The following is a 20,514-nucleotide window of genomic DNA, read 5'->3' as shown; positions in this document are numbered from 1 at the left end:
GAGACCATTGTTTCTTGTCTGATTCTCATTCATTTTTCCTTCCTCCCTCCCCATCTAGCTCTTCCCTTTCACCCCTCCTTCTTCCCACTCCTCTTTCCCTCACCTTCTTTCCTCTCCTCATCCCTTCTACCTTTTTCCTTCCCACTTTCATCCCTTCCTCGCTTTCTCCTCTCCCTCCACTCCTCCTATCCCCATTTCTTTCCCCTCTTCACTACTGTCTCCCTCCCTTTCTCTCCCCTTCCTTTCGCCCTTTGCCCCTCTCACTTTCTCTTCCTAACTCTCTCTCCATCTCCCTCTCCCCTCTCTATTTCCCTCTCTTTCACCCTCACTCCTTTCCCCTCTCCCTGTCTTTCCTCTTCCTTTCACCCTTTTCCCTTTCTCTCTTCCTCTCCCTCTCCCTATCTCCGTCTCTTGCTCCCTTTCACCCATCCTCCCTCCCCGTATTCTTAGTCTCCGGAAAAAACAAAACTGAGAGAGTCATAGAGTTCTTATTACTTCAAACTTTTTTTTTTTTTCTAGAATTAATCACTAAAAATCCCCTTGGGCAAGCAGCAGCGTCCTCCGACAACGCCGTGCTGTCAGTGCCAGTGCTAATGCCAGTGTCAGCACCATAATATTTATTACTATTTTTTTTTGCTAATATTCATGTTAATGCCAGCCATCGTATTTGGCAGATTGTAAAGTACATTTTGAAAATAGGATATTGTTATTATCAATATATATATATATATATATATATATATATATATATATATATATATATATATATATATATATAATACATACATACATACATACACACACGCACACACACACACACACACACACACACACACACACACACACACACACACACACACACACACACACACACACACACACACACACACACACACACACACACACACACACACCTCGTGGCGCGGTGGTTAAATTTTTCGCCTGCCACTACAGCGGTCCGGGATCGAATCCCGTCCACAGGTGAAATAATTTCATTATCGCTGCGCTGCGGGGTGTTACTCCAACTCTTGTGGGCGGGGAGTTGTGGGTGGGGTGTGCGTGTAAGGTCACAGTATTACCCATAGATCGGTCATACGAGCTCTGAGCTCTCATCCGGTAGGTTAATAACTGTCAGTCACAAGTCCAACACGTGATTCAAGACCATGATGAATCACACACACACACACACACACACACACACACACACACACACACACACACACACACACACACACACACACACACACACACACACACACACACACACACACACACACACACACACACACACACACACACCGCTCGGTGGCGGATTGGTAAAGCACTGGCCTCACAAGCCAGAGAACCGGGGTTCGATTCCCCGGCCGGGCGGAGATAAGTTGGGTTTGTCTCCTTTCACGTGTAACCCCTGTTCACCTAGCAGTGAGTAGGTACGGGATGTTAGTCAAGGAGTTGTGACCTTGCTGTCCCGGTGTGTGGTGTGTGAGTGGTCTCAGACCTACCCAGAGATCGGCAAATAATGAGCTCTGAGCTCACTGCCGTAGGGTGGTGTCTGGCTGTCTCGACAGAGACTGCAGCAGATCCGAGCAGATCTGAGGTGAATACACACACACACACACACACACACACACACACACACACACACACACACACACACACATATATATATATATATATATATATATATATGTGTGTGTGTGTGTGTGTGTGCATATATATATATATATATATATATATATATATATATATATATATCGGTATATATATATATAACTCATATTTCATGAAGAGGTACAGCTGCATTCAATGTCCTGTAATCAGTATGTGGGTTTGACTATCTAAAATAATTTTTTTTTTTATATACAGACATTATATATGCCAAAAATACGATCTGAAGATTCATGAACGGTTGTTTTCGCAAGGAAAATAATTGAATTGTTTTTTTTTTTATTATTGTTAATGATTTTTTTTTTCAAAAGCAGTATATGGTACTGACGAGAATTCCTTGACGTTAATTTTTTTTTAACTACCATCAGGATGCCGGAAATATTTCGTTTTTTTTTTTTAACAAATCAGCGTAATAGTAATGTGTGTGTGTGTGTATGTTCATGTGTGTATGCATGCTCGCGTTTGTGTTTGTGTTCGTGTGAGTATGCATGTGTGTGTGTGTTCATGTGTGTGGTCCATGCATGTATTCACTTGGTCTTTTGGATCACGTGTTGGACTCGTGATCGACAGCTATTTCCCTCCTGGAAGAGAGCTCAGAGCTCGTAGGTCCGATCTATGGGTAATGCTATGACCTTGCACACACACACACACCCAACTCCCCGCCCACGAGAGTTGGAGTAACACCCCTCAGCGCTGCGATACTGATATTATTTCAGCCCCGGGCGAGAGTCGAACCCGGACCTCCATAGTGGCAGGCCAGAGCTCTAACCACAGCGCCATGAGAGGTGTGTGTGTGTCCGTGCATGTGTGTGTGTGTGTCCGTGCATGTGTAATAAAAAGCAAGCGAGTGCGGATTCACGCACTTGCATGTATAATAGAAACCAGTAATCAGTAGTTCATAATGGTATATGTGCCCTATACATTTTTGTGCTTTAAGTAGGCGTGTTTTGGTGCAAGTTCGTGCTTGGACGTATGTTGCCAGAATGTCAGGCGTTCCCCCATAACAGCCATGCACCCAAACATTGCCAACAGTGCTGTAAATCTCCCCCTGGTGAGAGGATAACCTTGCCTCGAGAATCTTTACCCTTTAGCTTAAGATTACATAAAACAAATTATCGTGTACTACAATTCTAATGTCTCTCATACTCAAATTCCCTGTGTATTTTCATATCATCTGAGAACGCAACATTCTGAGAAAAGGGACGAAACGTTCAGGCTTGCTTCCTGAAGACGGGCCCCGCTGACACCTGAAGCTATATTAAGACCCCACTGACTCTCGGCCCTTTCCGTTACGGACCTGGTCCAAGTCTAGCACGACGCTTACGAGCCACATACCCGTCCACCATCGAGACCTCGCAGAACTCTCGACGCAATGGGTAAGTGAGGCTGATGATGTAGATGGGTCGTGGTGGGTTCTGACACTCGATCGTCGAGTGATATCTTGTGGTATAACACGATCAAGAAGGATCTCGAAGGAAAAGAGAACTTGAGTGAAATTTGGCGACCACAGAGCCCGGGGGCCGTGTAAGGTTTGCAGGGAGGGCAGACCCACCAACCGGCCGGGTTGACGTATCGTTTTGACACTGGTGATTTTATTGAAGTGTTGGAACACGCTGGATATAGCATTCTATGTATAATGACATGGCGGATGTTGATTACATGAAATGACACCGTCTTGATGGCGTTTAGTGACGATGTCAATAAAATGTCTTGTCCACGTAAGACCTGGACTAGGAAGTGTAAATTGATAGTGGTGGTATACGTAAAAAAATAAAAATAAAATAAAAATAAATACAGACTGGAAGTGCACAAACCAGGGGACCTTTTAGTAGGAATTTATCGTTGAATATTGATGCTCACGTACAGAGTGATAAAGTATGTTCAATGAACACTTGTCAAGCAAGTCAACACGACTTCATCATAATGTAGAGGAAGTTTATTCTAATAAAATTCTCAGTTTTTCCTTGCGTTACTAGTTTTGTTACTTTTACGAATTTTTCTCAGTTCTATAATTCTTTTGTATCTTTAATGTATCAAATTCCCCTAAATCTGTTTTTGTTTACTTTTTGACATATCTGCTGTTTGGTTGGTGAGAGGGAGGGACGAAGTGTTGGGGAGAGTAGGGGTTTGGGAGGAAAGTCTGCCAAGACCATTGTTCTAGGTTCTAGAAATATTTTCTTCAGATTGTGAAATATCTCCAGAGTTGTGCATGTTCTAAGAAAACAAGATTAGGATTTGCCTTTCTAACATGGCAACGTTAGAAAGTCTTCCCAACGTTAGCTAGTTCATCGAAAGACCCAGTAAATGTTGGGGTGGGCGTTGGACAAAGGTGGTGCATTGGGGTAATGAGGGCTGTGGTAGGGAGGGGTGACGTTGGGGTTGGTGGTCGGGGGTGGGGCTAAGGGGTGGGGTGTATTTTTTATAATTTTATTTTATTTGGGAGTGAAATGTCACTCCCACGGGCTTTGTTTGAGCCCGTGTGGTAGGTTTTTATGTAAGACACACCTTGTGGAGAGGAGGTGGAATAGTTAGTGTTGGTGCGTTGTGGGGGTGGTGCGGTGGGTAGGAGCGCCGGGGAGAATGACTGCACCAAATTCGTGGCGTCATGTGAGGTGGAGCGGGTTGGGTGTGGTCCTGTGTCGTATTAGTCATGTGTGTAGTGTAGTGTCGTGTTGTGTCGCGTGTTATTCTCGGGTGGGAATAGCTGTGATCTTCGTGAAAATTTAATTTTCTCCATTCAATGTATTAGTTTTTTCGTATTGGAGATGCCAAACTCCGGAAAAAAGTGGAAAAAATGTGGAACTATTCCTATTTTTGGACCTGAATATTGGGAACTTCAGTTCTAGATATTGCCATTAGAAATTTAACTTCTATCGGTGTACAACAATAATGCAGGCACGACCTACCTCAGGTTGCATAAAAGAATACAACACTATTGTATTTCCCACTTGTTAACATTCCTCCCACCTCCATCCCCCAATCCATACAATCTTACCAAACAACACTAAGCCAGGCTGTATCGTTCCTCGCGGGTTAGACTACAGAGGGCTCGGGTGATGACTAATGTGAGAGCGGTAAGAAGAGAGAAGCGGAGACGGGGGGGGGGGGGGGGGCGGAGGGGGTCCCTCCTCTCCCTCCCTCCAGTCCTTCCTCCCTTCCTCCCCCCTCCCTCCCTCCCTTACTCCCCTCCCTCCCTTTCTCCCCTCCCGTCCTCGCCCTCTCCCGTCCTCCCTCCTCCCCCCAGTGGCTATTGTCAGCGTTTTGCATCGGGGTAAGCCCGGTAGGCTGTCACTTTATTTCTGGGGAGAACCTTGACTCTGAGTCGGATCTCAGAGTACAGGAGGGTCATCACAAGGGGTACAAAAGGCGCGGGTCGCAACGGATGCAGCTGTCCCCGCCTCCCCCCCACCTCCTCCGCCTCCTCAGTTTCCGCTTCTATCTGCTGCTATGAGGCTCAAGGTCAGCAGCAGAACTGCTGACTGCTGCTTGGCATTGTTCTCGCAGGCTGAACACGTACCTCTACCACCCCCACCCCCCACATACATATTTATCTCTACATCTCTATATCTATATCTCTCTATATATCTATCTCTATATCAATACATCTCTCCCTGTCTCTCCCTCTCTCTCCCTGTCTCTCCCTCTCTCTCCTTGTCTCTCCCTGTCTCTCCCTCTGTGTGCGAGTCTGTGTGTGAGTCTGAGTCCCCGAGTTTTTTGTTTTGTTTATACCTTTTTATATCTTTTTATATATTTTTTCTTTTATCATTTTTATATTGTATCTTTTTTGTATATTTTTATATCTTATATCTTTATATTTTTATCTTTTTATATCTATATATTATATCTTTTTATATCTTTTTATATCGTTTTATATCATATCTTTTATATCTTTTTATATCTTGTATCTTTCTGTATCTTCTTGTATCTTTGTGTATCTTGTTATCTCTTGTTATCTCTTGTTACTCTTATATCTTTTATATTTCTTTTTATATCTTTTATATTTCTTTTTATATTTCTTTTTATATATCTTTTTATCTCTTTTATATATCTTTTTTAAATCTGTTAAATCTCTTTTAAATTTCTTTTATCTCTTTTATCTCTTTTATCTCTTTTATATATCTTTTATATCTTTATCTCTTATATCTTTTATATCTCTTTTATATCTCTTATATCTTTATACCTCTTTTATATATTTTATATCTTTTATATCTTTTGTATATCTTTTGTATATCTTTGATATATCAAAGATATATCTTTTATATATCTTTTATATATCTTTTATATATCTTTATCTCTTTTATATCTTTTATATATCTTTTATATCTCTTTTATATCTTTTATATCTCTTTTATATCTTATATATCTCTTTTATATCTGTTTTATATCTCTTTTATATCTCTTTTATCTCTTTTATATCTCTTTTATATCTTTATATCTCTTTTATATCTTTATATCTCTTTTATATCTTTATATCTCTTTTATATCTCTTTTATATCTTTTATATATCTTTTATATATCTTTTATATCTTTTATATCTTTTATATCTTTTATATCTCTTTTATATCTCTTTTATATCTCTTTTATCTCTTTTATCTCTCTTTCATATCTTTCATATCTTTCATATCTTTCATATCTTTCATATCTTTCATATCTTTCATATCTTTCATATCTTTCATATCTTTCATATCTTTCATATCTTTCATATCTTTCATATCTTTCATATTTTTATATTTTTTATATTTTTATATCTATCTTTTTATATCTTTATATCTTTTTTATATCATCTTTTTTATATCATCTTTTTATATCATCTTTTTATATCTTGTATCTTTTTATATCTTGTATCTTTTTATATCTTGTATCTTTTTATATCTTGTATCTTTTTATATCTTGTATCTTTTTATATCTTGTATCTTTTTATATCTTATATCTTTTTATATCATATCTTTATATATTTTTTTCTCTATCTTTCTTATCTCTATCTTATCTCTATCTTTCTTATCTCTATCTTATCTCTATATTTCTTATCTCTATCTTATCTCTATCTTTCTTATCTCTATCTTTCTTATCTCTATCTTTCTTATCTCTATCTTTCTTATCTCTATCTTTCTTATCTCTTTCTTATCTCTTTCTTATCTCTTTCTTATCTCTTATCTCTTTCTTATCTCTTTCTTATCTCTTTCTTATCTCTTTCGTATCTCTTTCGTATCTCTTTCGTATCTCTTTCGTATCTCTTTCGTATCTCTTTCGTATCTCTTTCGTATCTCTTTCGTATCTCTTTCGTATCTCTTTCGTATCTCTTTCGTATCTCTTTCGTATCTCTTTCGTATCTCTATCTTATCTCTTTCGTATCTCTTTCGTATCTCTTTCGTATCTCTTTCGTATCTCTCGTATCTCTTTCGTATCTCTTTCGTATCTCTTTCGTATCTCTTTCGTATCTCTTTCGTATCTCTTTCGTATCTCTTTCGTATCTCTTTCGTATCTCTTTCGTATCTCTTTCGTATCTCTTTCGTATCTCTTTCGTATCTCTTTCGTATCTCTTTCGTATCTCTTTCGTATCTCTTTCGTATCTCTTTCGTATCTCTTTCGTATCTCTTTCGTATCTCTTTCGTATCTCTTTCGTATCTCTTTCGTATCTCTTTCGTATCTCTTTCGTATCTCTTTCGTATCTCTTTCGTATCTCTTTCGTATCTCTTTCGTATCTCTTTCGTATCTCTTTCGTATCTCTTTCGTATCTCTTTCGTATCTCTTTCTTATCTCTTTCTTATCTCTTTCTTATCTCTATCTTATCTCTATCTTTCTTATCTCTATCTTTCTTATCTCTATCTTTCTTATCTCTATCTTTCTTATCTCTATCTTTCTTATCTCTATCTTTCTTATCTCTATCTTTCTTATCTCTATCTTTCTTATCTCTATCTTTCTTATCTCTATCTTTCTTATCTCTATCTTTCTTATCTCTATCTTTCTTATCTCTATCTTTCTTATCTCTATCTTTCTTATCTCTATCTTTCTTATCTCTATCTTTCTTATCTCTATCTTTCTTATCTCTATCTTTCTTATCTCTATCTTTCTTATCTCTATCTTTCTTATCTCTATCTTTCTTATCTCTATCTTTCTTATCTCTATCTTTCTTATCTCTATCTTTCTTATCTCTATCTTTCTTATCTCTATCTTTCTTATCTCTATCTTTCTTATCTCTATCTTTCTTATCTCTATCTTTCTTATCTCTATCTTTCTTATCTCTATCTTTCTTATCTCTTATCTTTCTCATCTCTCTTGTCTCTTATCGTTTATAATTTTTTGTCTTTTTTATCTTTATCTCATATCGCTTATCTCTTTTTTCTTTATCTCTTATCTCTTTTTATCTCATTTTTTCTTTTTATCTCCTTTTTATCTTATCTCTTTTTTTCTCATCTCTTTTTTTATCTCTTTTTATCTCATCTTTTTATCTCTTTTATCTCTTTTATCTTTTTTATCTTTTTTATCTCTATCTTTTTTCCTCTTTTTTTATCTTTTTATAATTTTTCTCTTTTTATCTCATCTCTTTTTTATCTCTTTATCTTTTTATCTCTTTTTTATATTTTTTATCTCTTTATCTATCTCTTTTTTCTCTTTTTATCTCTTTTTTATCTTTTATCTCATCTTTTTTATCTTTTTTAAAATCTTTTTATCTCCTTTTTTATCTCCTTTTTATCTCTTTTATCTTTTTTATCTTTTAATCTTTTTTATCTTTTAATCTTTTTTATATCCTTTTTTATCTCCCTTTTTATCTCCCTTTTTATCTCCTTTTTTATCTCCTTTTTTATTTCCTTTTTTATCTCCTTTTTATCTCCTTTTTTATCTCCTTTTTTATCTCCTTTTTTATCTCCTTTTTTATCTCCTTTTTCATCTCCTTTTTTATCTCTTTTTTTCTCTTTTTTTCTCTTTTTTTATCTTTATCTTTTTTATCTTTTTTTATCTTTTTTTATCTTTTATCTCTTATCTCTTTTTATCTCTATCTTTTTATCTTTTTTATCTTTTTTATCTTTTTATCTTATCTTTTTTATTTCTTATCTCTTTTTTTATCTCTTTATCTCATCTCTTTATCTCTTTTTATCTCGTCTCTTTATCTCTTTTTAACTCGTCTCTTTATCTCTTTCCCTCTTTATCTCTATCTCTTTTATATCTTTCATCTTTTATATCTTTTACATCTTTTAAATCTTCTCTTTTCTCTCCTCTCTTTTCTCTTTTATCTCATCTCTTTTTTATCTTTTTTATCTTGTCTCGTTTTATCTTTTTTATCTCATTATCTTTTTTATCTCATCTTTCTCTTTTTATCTCTTTATCTCTTTTTATCTCCTTTTATCTCTTTTCTATCTTTTTTATCTTTTTTTTCTCTTTTTTCTCTTTTTTCTTTTTTTATCTTTTTTCTTTCTTTTTTCTTTTTTCTTTTTTCTCTTTTTATCTCTTGTCTCTTTTTTATCTTTTTCTTTTTTATATATGTATTTATATAATTTTTCTTTTTATCTTTTTTTTATCTTTTTATCTTTTTATCTTTATCTTTTTTCTCTTTTTTATATTTTTTCTCTCCTTTATCTCTTTTTTCTCTTTTTTATCTCTCCTCTTTTTTTATCTATCTTTATCTCTTTTTTCTCTTTTTTATCTATTTATCTCATCTCTTTTTTATCTCATCCTTTTTATCTCTTTTTATATTTTTTATCTTTTTATCTCTTTTTTCTCTTTTCTTTTTATATCTTATATATTTTTTTCTTTATCTCTTTTTTATCTCTTATCTCTTTTTATCTTTTTTATCATCTTTTTATCTTTTTTATCTTTTTTATCTATATTTTTCTCTTTTTTTTATCTTATCTCTTTTTTGATCTCCTATTTTTCTATCTCCTATTTTTTATCTCTTTTTATCTTTATCTTTTTTATCTCTTTTTTATCTCTTTATCATCTCTTTATCTCTTATCTTTTTATCTCTTTTTTATCTCTTTTATCTCTATCTTTTCTCTTTTGTATCTTTTGTATCTTTTTTATATTTTATCTTTTTTTCTCTTTTTATATCTTTTTTATATTCTCTTTTTCTCCTATTTTCTCTCCTTTTCTCTCACTTTCTCTTTTTCTCTTTTTCTCTTTCTCTTTATCTTTTTCTCTTTTCTCTCTCCTCTTTTTTCTTTCTCTGTTTATCTTTTTCTCTTTTTCTTTTTCTTCTTTTTTTCTTCTCTTTTTCTCTATATTTTATATTATATATATTTTTGCTTTTCTTTTAATTTGTATATATTTTCTATATTTTTTGTCTTTTTTGTCTTGTCTTTTTGTCCATTTTGTCCTTTTTGTCTTTGCCTTTTTTGTATTTTTCCTTTTTTCTTTTTTGTATTGTCTATTCTTTTTTGTCTGTCTTTTTTATATTTTTTCTTTTCTGTTCTTTTTTCTTTTTATCTTTTATCTTTTTATTTTTATATTTCTATCTTTTCTATCTTATCTTTTTTCTTTGATTTTTTATCTGTATTTTCTATATTTTTCGTTTTATATTTTTTCTTTTATATATATATATATATATATATATATATATATATATATATATATATACTTTTTCTTTTTGTCTTGTCTTTTTTCTTTGATCTTTTTATATTATACATATATATTATATATTTTTTCTTTATTATCATGTATCTTATCTTTTTATCATTATCTTTTTCTTTTTTGTTTTATCTTTGTTTCATTTTATCGTTTTTGTTTGATCTTTTTTGTTATCCTTTTTTGTTTTGTTTTTCTTTTTTTCTTTTTTTTAATCTTTTTTCTTTTATTTTTCCTTTATCTTTATCTCTATTTATCTTCATATTTTTCTTTTTATCTTTTTCTTTTTAACTTTCTTTTTATCTTTATCTATTTTTCTCTTATCTTTTTTCTTTTTCTTTTTTGTTCTTTTTCTTTTTTGTTCTTTTTCTTTTTTCTTTTCTCTTAATTTTTTTCTAACTCTCTCATTCTCCTATTCTCTTTTTCTTTTTCTCTTTTTCTTTTTCTCTATCTTTTTCTCTTTTTCTTTCTCTATCTTTTCTTTTTCTTTTCTTTTTTCTTTTCTTTTTCTTTCTTTTTCTTTCTCTTTTTCTTTTTTCTTTCTCTTTTTCTCTTTTCTCTCTTTTTCTTTCTCTTTTTCTCTTTTTCTTTCTTTCTCTTTTTCTTTCTCTTTCTCTTTTTCTTTCTCTTTTTCTTTCTCTTTTTCTTTCTCTTTTTCTTTCTCTTTTTCTTTCTCTTTTTCTTTCTCTTTTTCTTTCTCTTTTTTTCTCTTTTTCTTTCTCTTTTTCTTTCTCTTTTTCTCTCTCCTTTTCTCTCTCCTTTTCTCTCTCCTTTTCTCTCTCCTTTTCTCTCTCCTTTTCTTTTTCCTTTTCTTTCTCCTTTTCTTTCTCCTTTTCTTTCTCCTTTTCTTTCTCCTTTTCTTTCTCCTTTTCTTTCTCCTTTTCTTTCTCCTTTTCTTTCTCCTTTTCTTTCTCCTTTTCTTTCTCCTTTTCTTTCTCCTTTTCTTTCTCCTTTTCTTTCTCCTTTTCTTTCTCCTTTTCTTTCTCCTTTTCTTTCTCCTTTTCTTTCTCCTTTTCTTTCTCTTTTTCCTTTTCTTTCTCCTTTTCTTTCTCCTTTTCTTTCTCCTTTTCTTTCTCCTTTTCTTTTTCCTTTTCTTTCTCTTTTTCTTTCTCTTTTTCTTTCTCTTTTTCTTTCTCTTTTTCTTTCTCCTTTTCTTTCTCCTTTTCTTTCTCCTTTTCTTTCTCCTTTTCTTTCTCCTTTTCTTTCTCCTTTTCTTTCTCCTTTTCTTTCTCCTTTTCTTTCTCCTTTTCTTTCTCCTTTTCTTTCTCCTTTTCTTTCTCCTTTTCTTTCTCCTTTTCTTTCTCCTTTTCTTTCTCCTTTTCTTTCTCTTTTTCTTTCTCTTTTTCTTTCTCTTTTTCTTTCTCTTTTTCTTTCTATTTTTTCTCTTTTTCTTTCTTTTTTCTTTCTCTTTTTCTTTCTCTTTTTCTCTTTTTCTTTCTCTTTTTCTTTCTCTTTTTCTTTCTCTTTTTCTTTCTCTTTTTCTTTCTGCTTTTCTTTCTGCTTTTCTTTCTGCTTTTCTTTCTGCTTTTCTTTCTGCTTTTCTTTCTGCTTTTCTTTCTGCTTTTCTTTCTGCTTTTCTTTCTGCTTTTCTTTCTCTTTTTCTCTTTTTCTCTTTTTCTCTCTTTTTTTTTCTTTTTTTCTTTTTCTTTTTTTTTTCTTTTTTTCTTTCTTTTTCTTCTTTTTTTTCTTCTCTTTTTCTTTCTTTCTCTTTTTCTTTCTCTTTTTCTTTCTTTCTTTCTCTTTTTCTTTTATTTTTTTCTCTCTTTTTCTTTCTTTTTCTTTCTCTTTTTCTTTCTCTTTTTGTTTCTCTTTTTCTTTATCTTTTTGTTTCTCTTTTTGTTTCTCTTTTTGTTTCTATTTTGTTTTTCGTGGTCTTTTTCGTGGTATTTTTTTTTTATCTTTATATTCTTATCTTATCTTTTTCTCTTTTTCTCTTTGCATCTCTGTATCTTTTTCTCTTTTTCTGTTTTCTATTTTCTCATTTTCTCGTTTTCTCCTCTCGTTTTCTCCTTCCCCTCTGTTTCTTTCTGTTTCTTCACTTTCTTCTGTTTCTTCTGTTAACTCTACCTGTTTCTTCTGTTTCTTCTGTTTCTTCTGTTTCTCAGTTTCTTCTGTCTCTTCTCTGTTTCTTCTGTTTCTTCTCTGTTTCTTCTGTTTCTTTTGTTTCTTCTGTTTCTTCTCTCTGTTTCTTCTCTGTATCTTATCTTTTGTTTCTTCTGTTCTCTTTTTTTCTCTTTTTTTTCTTTTCTTTTTCTTTTGTTCTTTTTCTCTTTTTCTTTCTTTTTCTTTTCTTTTTCTTTTTTTCTTTTTATTGTCTTTTTCTTTTTCTTTTTTCTCTTTTTCTTTTTTCTTTTTTTTCTCCTTTTTCTTTTTTCTTCTCCTTTTTCTTTTTTTATATTATTTTATTTTTCTTTTTTTCTTCTTTCTTTTTTCTCTTTTTTCTTCTATCTTTTTCTTTTTTCTTTTTCTATTTTTCGTCTGTTTCTTTTCGTCTGTTTCTTTTCGTCTGTTTCTTTACGTCTGTTTCTTTACGTCTGTTTCTTTACGTCTGTTTCTTTACGTCTGTTTCTTTACGTCTGTTTCTTTACGTCTGTTTCTTTACGTCTGTTTCTTTACGTCTGTTTCTTTACGTCTGTTTCTTTACGTCTGTTTCTTTACGTCTGTTTCTTTACGTCTGTTTCTTTACGTCTGTTTCTTTACGTCTGTTTCTTTACGTCTGTTTCTTTACGCCTGTTTCTTTACGCCTGTTTCTTTACGCCTGTTTCTTTACGCCTGTTTCTTTACGCCTGTTTCTTTACGCCTGTTTCTTTACGCCTGTTTCTTTACGCCTGTTTCTTTACGCCTGTTTCTTTACGCCTGTTTCTTTACGCCTGTTTCTTTACGCCTGTTTCTTTACGCCTGTTTCTTTACGCCTGTTTCTTTACGCCTGTTTCTTTACGCCTGTTTCTTTACGCCTGTTTCTTTACGCCTGTTTCTTTACGCCTGTTTCTTTACGCCTGTTTCTTTACGCCTGTTTCTTTACGCCTGTTTCTTTACGCCTGTTTCTTTACGCCTGTTTCTTTACGCCTGTTTCTTTACGCCTGTTTCTTTACGCCTGTTTCTTTACGCCTGTTTCTTTACGCCTGTTTCTTTACGCCTGTTTCTTTACGCCTGTTTCTTTACGCCTGTTTCTTTACGCCTGTTTCTTTACGCCTGTTTCTTTACGCCTGTTTCTTTACGCCTGTTTCTTTACGCCTGTTTCTTTACGCCTGTTTCTGTTTGTGTTTCTGTTTCTGCCTGTTTCTGTTTCTGTCTGTTTCTGTTTCTGTCTGTTTCTGTTTCTGTCTGTTTGTTTCTTTCTGTTTGTTTCTTTCTGTTTGTTTCTTTCTGTTTGTTTCTTTCTGTTTGTTTCTTTCTGTCTGTTTGTTTGTTTCTGTTTCTTTCTGTTTCTGTTTCTTTCTGTTTCTGTTTCTGTTTCTGTTTCTTTCTGTTTTTCTTTCTGTTTCTGTTTCTTTCTGTTTCTGTTTCTTTCTGTTTCTGTTTCTTTCTGTTTCTGTTTCTTTCTGTCTGTTTGTTTGTTTCTGTTTCTTTCTGTTTCTGTTTCTTTCTGTTTCTGTTTCTGTTTCTTTCTGTTTCTGTTTCTTTCTGTTTCTGTTTCTTTCTGTTTCTGTTTCTTTCTGTTTCTGTTTCTTTCTGTTTCTGTTTCTTTCTGTTTCTGTTTCTTTCTGTTTCTGTTTCTTTCTGTTTCTGTTTCTTTCTGTTTCTGTTTCTTTCTGTTTCTGTTTCTTTCTGTTTCTGTTTCTTTCTGTTTGTTTCTTTTTGTTTCTTTTTGTTTCTTTTTGTTTCTTTTTGTTTCTTTTTGTTTCTTTTTGTTTCTTTTTGTTTCTTTGTTTCTTTGTTTCTTCTGTGTTTCTTTTTGTTTCTTCTGTGTTTCTTCTGTGTTTCTCCTCTTTCTCTGTTTCTTCTCTGTTTCTTCTCTTTCTCTGTTTCTTCTGTTTCTTCTGTTTCTTCTTTCTAATGTTTCTTCTGTTTCTTCTGTTTCTTCTGTTTCTTCTGTTGCTTCTGTTTCTTCTGTTTCTTCTGTTTCTTCTGTTTCTTCTCCTTTGTTTCTTCTGTTTCTTCTCGTTGTTTCTTATGTTTCTTTGTTTCTTTGTTTCTTCTGTGTTTCTCCTCTCTTTCTTCTGTTTCTTCTTTCTGTTTCTTCTGTTCCTCTGTTTCTTCTGTTTCTCCACTGTTTCTTCTGTTTCTTTGTTTCTTCTGTTCTGTTTCCTCTGTTTCTTCTGTTTCTTTTCCTCTGTTTCTCCTCTGTTTCTTCTGTTTCTTTTCCTCTGTTTCTCCTCTGTTTCTTCTCTTCTGTTTCTTCTCTCTGTTTCTTCTGTTTCTTTGTTTCTTCTGTTCTGTTTCTTGTTTCTTCTGTTTCTTCTGTTCTGTTTCTTGTTTCTTCTGTTTCTTGTTTCTTCTGTTTCTTGTTTCTTCTGTTTCTTCTGTTTCTTTTTTGTTCTATTTCTTCTCTTGTTTCTTATCTTCTCTGTTTCGTCTTTGTTTCTTCTCTTTGTTTCTTCTCTTCTGTTTCTTCTCTTCTCTGTTTCTTCTCTTCTCTGTTTCTTCTCTTCTCTGTTTCTTCTCTTCTCTGTTTCTTCTCTTCTCTGTTTCTTCTCTTCTCTGTTTCTTCTCTTCTCTGTTTCTTCAGTTTCTTCTCTTCTGTTTCTTCTCTTCTCTGTTTCTTCTCTTCTCTGTTTCTTCTCTTCTCTGTTTCTTCTCTTCTCTGTTTCTTCTCTTCTCTGTTTCTTCTCTTCTCTGTTTCTTCTCTTCTCTGTTTCTTCTCTTCTCTGTTTCTTCTCTTCTCTGTTTCTTCTCTTCTCTGTTTCTTCTCTTCTCTGTTTCTTCTCTTCTCTGTTTCTTCTCTTCTCTGTTTCTTCTCTTCTCTGTTTCTTCTCTTCTCTGTTTCTTCTCTTCTCTGTTTCTTCTCTTCTCTGTTTCTTCTCTTCTCTGTTTCTTCTCTTCTCTGTTTCTTCTCTTCTCTGTTTCTTCTCTTCTCTGTTTCTTCTCTTCTCTGTTTCTTCTCTTCTCTGTTTCTTCTCTTCTCTGTTTCTTCTCTTCTCTGTTTCTTCTCTTCTCTGTTTCTTCTCTTTTCTGTTTCTTCTCTTCTCTGTTTCTTCTCTTTTCTGTTTCTTCTCTTTTCTGTTTCTTCTCTTCTCTGTTTCTTCTCTTTTCTGTTTCTTCTCTTTTCTGTTTCTTCTCTTCTCTGTTTCTTCTCTTCTCTGTTTCTTCTCTCGTCTCTTCTCTTTTTTCTTTCTTTTTTTCTTTTTTCTCCTTTTTCTCCTTTTTCTCCTCGCTTTTTCTCCTCGCTTTTTCTCCTCGCTTTTTCTCCTCGCTTTTTCTCCTCGCTTTTTCTCCTCGCTTTTTCTCCTCGCTTTTTCTCCTCGCTTTTTCTCCTCGCTTTTTCTCCTCGCTTTTTCTCCTCGCTTTTTCTTCTTTTTCTCCTCGCTTTTTCTTCTTTTTCTCCTCGCTTTTTCTTCTTTCTTCTCTTCTCTCTTCTCTTTCTTCTTTCTTCTCTTCTCTCTTCTTTCTTCTCTTCTCTCTTCTCTCTTTCTTCTTTCTTCTCTTTCTTCTCTCTTCTCTTCTCTCTTCTCTTTCTTCTTTCTTTTCTTTCTTCTCTCTCCTCTTTCTTCTCCTCTCTCTTCTTTCTTCTTCTTCTTTCTTCTCTTTCTTCTTCTTTCTTTCTTTTTTCTTTCTTCTCTCTTCTCTCTTTCTAACCCCTAAAAATATTCTGATGTTAAAACAATGCATCAATACAGCAGTTTTTTTTTTTTTTTTTTTTTTTTTTTTTTTTTTTTTTTTTTTTTTTTTTTTTTACTGGCAGTATAAAGGGGTCTGCTTACCGCGCCCTGATACTGAAGGAGGGAGGATGAGAGAGAAACTGTGCGCATGCGCTGGAGAGGTAAACTAAAATGTGGGGAGGGTGAGAGAAGGCTAAAGGTGGTAGCGAAGGAGGGGGCAGGAGTGAGGTTGTGTATGGATCTTCGGGAGTCGAAGTTGCATGGCGGGCCAAAGAGGACATTGACGTGAGGTGGGAAGAGGGGCGGAATCTCCGAAGAAGAGTCGTAGGGGGAGAGTTCGGAGGAACTAAAGAGTGAGGGGTGGAGTTGTCGTGGTGGTAAAATGGTGGGTTTGTGTGGATGGAAGCGGATGGATCTGGATGGATCAATTATGTAACGGATGTGGGTGGATAGATAGGTCTTTCACTCGCCGGATGGGTGATGGTAGAAATACGATTCAGTCACATGGTGGATACGGATGTGTTGGTGATGGAACTGGCAGTGTTTGTGATGTATTCGGCGTTGGGTTGGTGGGCTTATCGCTCAATAGGTGAGTCTGGTCGTGACGTGGTAATGTGAGTGAACGACTCGGTTGTGTGGATGCCAGTCGGGCAGAGTCTGCTAGGGTTGGGTGAGTTACGTGTGGATAAATGGCTACGTCACGTGAAGGTGGAGAGGTGAGGGTGGTTGGGGGTAAAAGGAATAGTGAGGGGGAGCTCAGACGGTGCACAGAAGCTGCACGGTCCTCCCTCCTATAGATCTTCAGACTGAAGGAACTTGATCAAAAGCAAATATAAACGTTTGATAAAGGTGGTCCAACCCCCCCCCCCAAAAAAAAAAAAAAACAAAAAAAAACGAAGATTGCTCGTATCATTCACTGTAAGACTGATGCACTGCATACCAGGAGAAGACTTAGTTTTGCACGTCATCGGTACGACGATGACCCTGGCAGTGGCATGTTCACTGGCACCGAGAGACCTTTAAGGACTGACATGACAGGGTAATCTCGACGAGTGATTACCCCCCTTTTCATCTCAACCCACTCCGTACTATTTTTTTTAACAAAGCGAGTCTACCCCCACCGAATAGAATTACTTGGTAGTCAGAATATACTCGGTGATATTGACTCCTGTATTTTTTCTTTGTTTTACCGCGTTATGGACAAGTTTCCTTTCAGCCTCGCGCTTTATGATTGTAACTCGTTAATGTAACGTTATTTTAACCCCTTGGCATCTAGGGAAGGGGGGTTTTCTTGGTTGAATAAAATCTGGATATAGGCACCAAATTATTCAAGGCGACCGCCAATAGAGGGCAGGTCTGCAGACAGCTGCCCGTGTGGTGTGAAGTCTATTTCTGTCCCCGAATTGGTATTTCCCAGAACATAAGAATGAAGGAGACTACAAAAGACCATAATGCTTACACTATCCACAAAGTTGTCTAATCTTCTCTCAAAAGGACATTGTTTCAGCGCTTACTACATGGTTATTAAGATGGCATGGAACTACATGGCTGAGGAAGTTCAATATTGTTGGAATTGTATTCACCTTTGGTGGTTTGTGAAAGGGATGAAAGATGCATGGAGTGCGCGCGCGCGCATGCATGACAAATCTAGTCGTATCATAGGGGCATATTCTTAACGCAGAACGATCTCCTGACAGTCCAGGAGGGGGAGGAGGGTTCGTCACAAGCTGAATGAAATGGTTCGGCATTGACCATAATAAAATCTTTGGAAACAAGATAGTTTCTGCGCTGGTCTTCGAAAAAAATATCCTTTTGACTTTAGGTGTAGAGCATCATCACGTTGGTGGCCTGTAGGAAACAAGAGTTGATAGGGTGCGGCGGCAGCAGTGGCGGCTTGAGAGGGTGCGGCTCCCAACAGCTGTTGGTGAATAGGCTGCCACGCAGGACTGGTGGCAGGCACTCTAATTGTCGTGCCAGCATCTTTTCTAGGACTGGCCCTCGATGCATCTTCAGCCTTGAGGGGGAGGGGGACGTTCCCTGCAGGACCGTCGGACTATGCCTTGTGTGACTGTACAACCTAAAGATGTTTATGGGCATCTCGAAATTCTCGCAGGGCATGGCTTGTGATGACGTCATCGAAGCCGAATAGAATGACCAGACGTCAGCCAGAATAATATCTGTGCAGTCTTAGCATGAGGAATTGGCCTAATACTCACCCCCCCCCCACCCTGAGCTGAATAATGTTTTAGTCTGTGATGCAATTACTTTGATTAGTGTTGCTATGGGAATGAAATGGTTAGCTAACAAGAACTAGTTTGTATGATAGTGAAATATGTTAAATGTGAGGTAATCAGGCTTACCGACAAATTTTGTTCGCGAAGGGAGGGAATCTTCTCACGGCCATGTTGAATTTACTTTATATAGATTAATTTTGTCTTTTAAGCTTCTTGCTTTGCTTGACGCAGCAAGTTTATACACCTATTCTATTTTCTTGGAAGTACTATGATAATTTCTTTGGTTCTAAGATACAAATGGTGATTTTGTTTTACAAAAAAATAAATATCAGGCTTACCAATTGCTCCAAAGTTTTTTTTCTCCCCTCATAAGATGGGTAGCCGAGGCCAAAGCATACATCCTACCCCCCCACCCCACCACCACACTCATCTCGCACGTATCCAGAACCCATTCATTATACTTAACACTTCGTGGATGAAAGTCATCCCTGTCTCCCGTCACGCCCCTCCGGTAAGGAAGGAAAGTTCTTTTTGGTCTAAGAATATGGTGGCTTGGAGAGCATGTCCGATGTTCTTGGGGTTGGTTGAAAGAGAGGGTTAAATGCGGAGACTGTTTGCAGCCGTGCAAATATTTTGAATACCTTCAAAGTAAACATTTGGTTCGTATGCTTGGATATGGCTTTGCAGAATCTTAAGAAGTTATTTCTATGAATCTATATTTGTTTATAAATCCATATTGTCGTGATTTATTTTAGATAGTTTAAAGGATTCTTTTAATTTTCAGTGAAAGGCTTTCAATGCTAGTTTCAAATATCTCCAGAGAAACTCGATTCAGTTCACAAATTACTTTGAAATTCTCCGAAAGTTGATAATCTGAAACAAATATAGAAAAAACAACAACTCCATTTTGACTGCCAAAATGGAGTGGATGGTAAAGGTGTGCCTCCACAGAGATGGATGGTTAAATCGCCTGGCGGCAGCCAGAACACGAGTAAAAGTGCCACCCGATCTGGAACGGTTCGTTGGCGACAGTCCACGACTTCCCTGCTCCCTGGGGGATTCTTCCATGGAAATGAAAGAAATATCTAGACGACAAATAGGATAAAAGGAAAAGGATCACCTGATGCGAAATATATTTGAGGAATTAGTCTACATAAAATCGTCTGACGCTCGCCAGAATAAAAACTGCAAAGAGATCCACCTAAGTTTTCTCCACTTTGTCGCTAGGCTAACAGGTGAATAAAATCACTTGACGTCAAAATAGAATCAATACTTTGTAGTCCAAATAGTCTCTAACGTTCTTTCCCCGACGTCATCAGGTTACTACTGATTAAAATCTCGCAACAGTTCAACAAAAGAAGTGCTGTCGGGCACAGAAGGCTGGAATTCCTTTGCTCAGTTCGAACATTTGACTTCTACTGGGAGTTCCCTCGGGTGAATAAAATCTCCTGGCCCTATCCAGAACATGTCTAATATAGATATCAAGGGCCTCTAATTTTTTCGGCGCATGGAGAGAGAAGGATGTTGTCCCCATCTCTCTCTCTCTCTCTCTCTCTCTCTCTGACACACAGACAGACAGGCACACAGACACACAGACAGACAGACACACAGACAGACACACAGACAGACACACAGACACACACACAGACACACACACAGACACACACACAGACAGACACACAGACAGACACACAGACACACAGACAGACACACAGACAGACACACAGACAGACACACAGACAGACACACACAGACAGACACACAGACACACACAGACAGACACACACAGACAGACACACACAGACAGACACACACAGACAGACACACACAGACAGACACACACAGACAGACACACAGACAGACACACACAGACAGACACACACAGACAGACACACACAGACAGACACACACAGACAGACACACACAGACAGACACACACAGACAGACACACACAGACAGACACACACAGACAGACACAGACACACACAGACACAGACACACACACAGACAGACACACACAGACAGACACACACAGACAGACACACACAGACAGACACACACAGACAGACACACACAGACAGACACACACAGACAGACACACACAGACAGACACACACAGACAGACACACACAGACAGACACACACAGACAGACACACACAGACAGACACACACAGACAGACACACACAGACAGACACACACAGACAGACACACACAGACAGACACACACAGACAGACACACACAGACAGACACACACAGACAGACACACACAGACAGACACACACAGACAGACA

General features: G+C 35.9%; 2 protein-coding genes across 3 annotated transcripts in view; one reads left to right on the top strand and one right to left on the bottom strand.

Annotated features, from left to right (window-relative positions):
- Positions 1-2,832: 2,832 nt before the first annotated feature.
- LOC143025481 (uncharacterized) overlaps positions 2,833-20,514 on the top strand; it is a 51,019-nt gene continuing 33,337 nt past the window's right edge. Inside the window, exon 1 of one of the 2 annotated variants that reach the window (XM_076185206.1) lies at positions 2,833-3,044. In XM_076185206.1, the coding sequence (XP_076041321.1) occupies positions 3,041-3,044 (4 nt within the window). In that variant the 5' untranslated portion in view covers positions 2,833-3,040. The remainder of the gene's footprint in view (positions 3,045-20,514) is intronic. The other variant, XM_076185207.1, reaches the window with a different exon arrangement.
- Positions 11,627-18,580, bottom strand: LOC143025307 (uncharacterized; the record flags this gene model as incomplete). The annotated part of the gene is made up of 3 exons (XM_076184781.1): positions 16,003-18,580; positions 13,460-13,481; positions 11,627-11,815 (listed from the first exon to the last, which is right to left on the bottom strand). Coding segments are annotated over exons 1-3 (345 nt in total), but the record flags the coding sequence as incomplete, so codon positions are not given.

This window comes from Oratosquilla oratoria, chromosome 5, assembly GCF_046742065.1.
Source record: "Oratosquilla oratoria isolate Oo_2021 chromosome 5, ASM4674206v1, whole genome shotgun sequence".
Classification (NCBI taxonomy): Eukaryota; Metazoa; Arthropoda; class Malacostraca; order Stomatopoda; family Squillidae; genus Oratosquilla; species Oratosquilla oratoria.
This window is presented reverse-complemented; position numbering and strand designations above follow the sequence as displayed.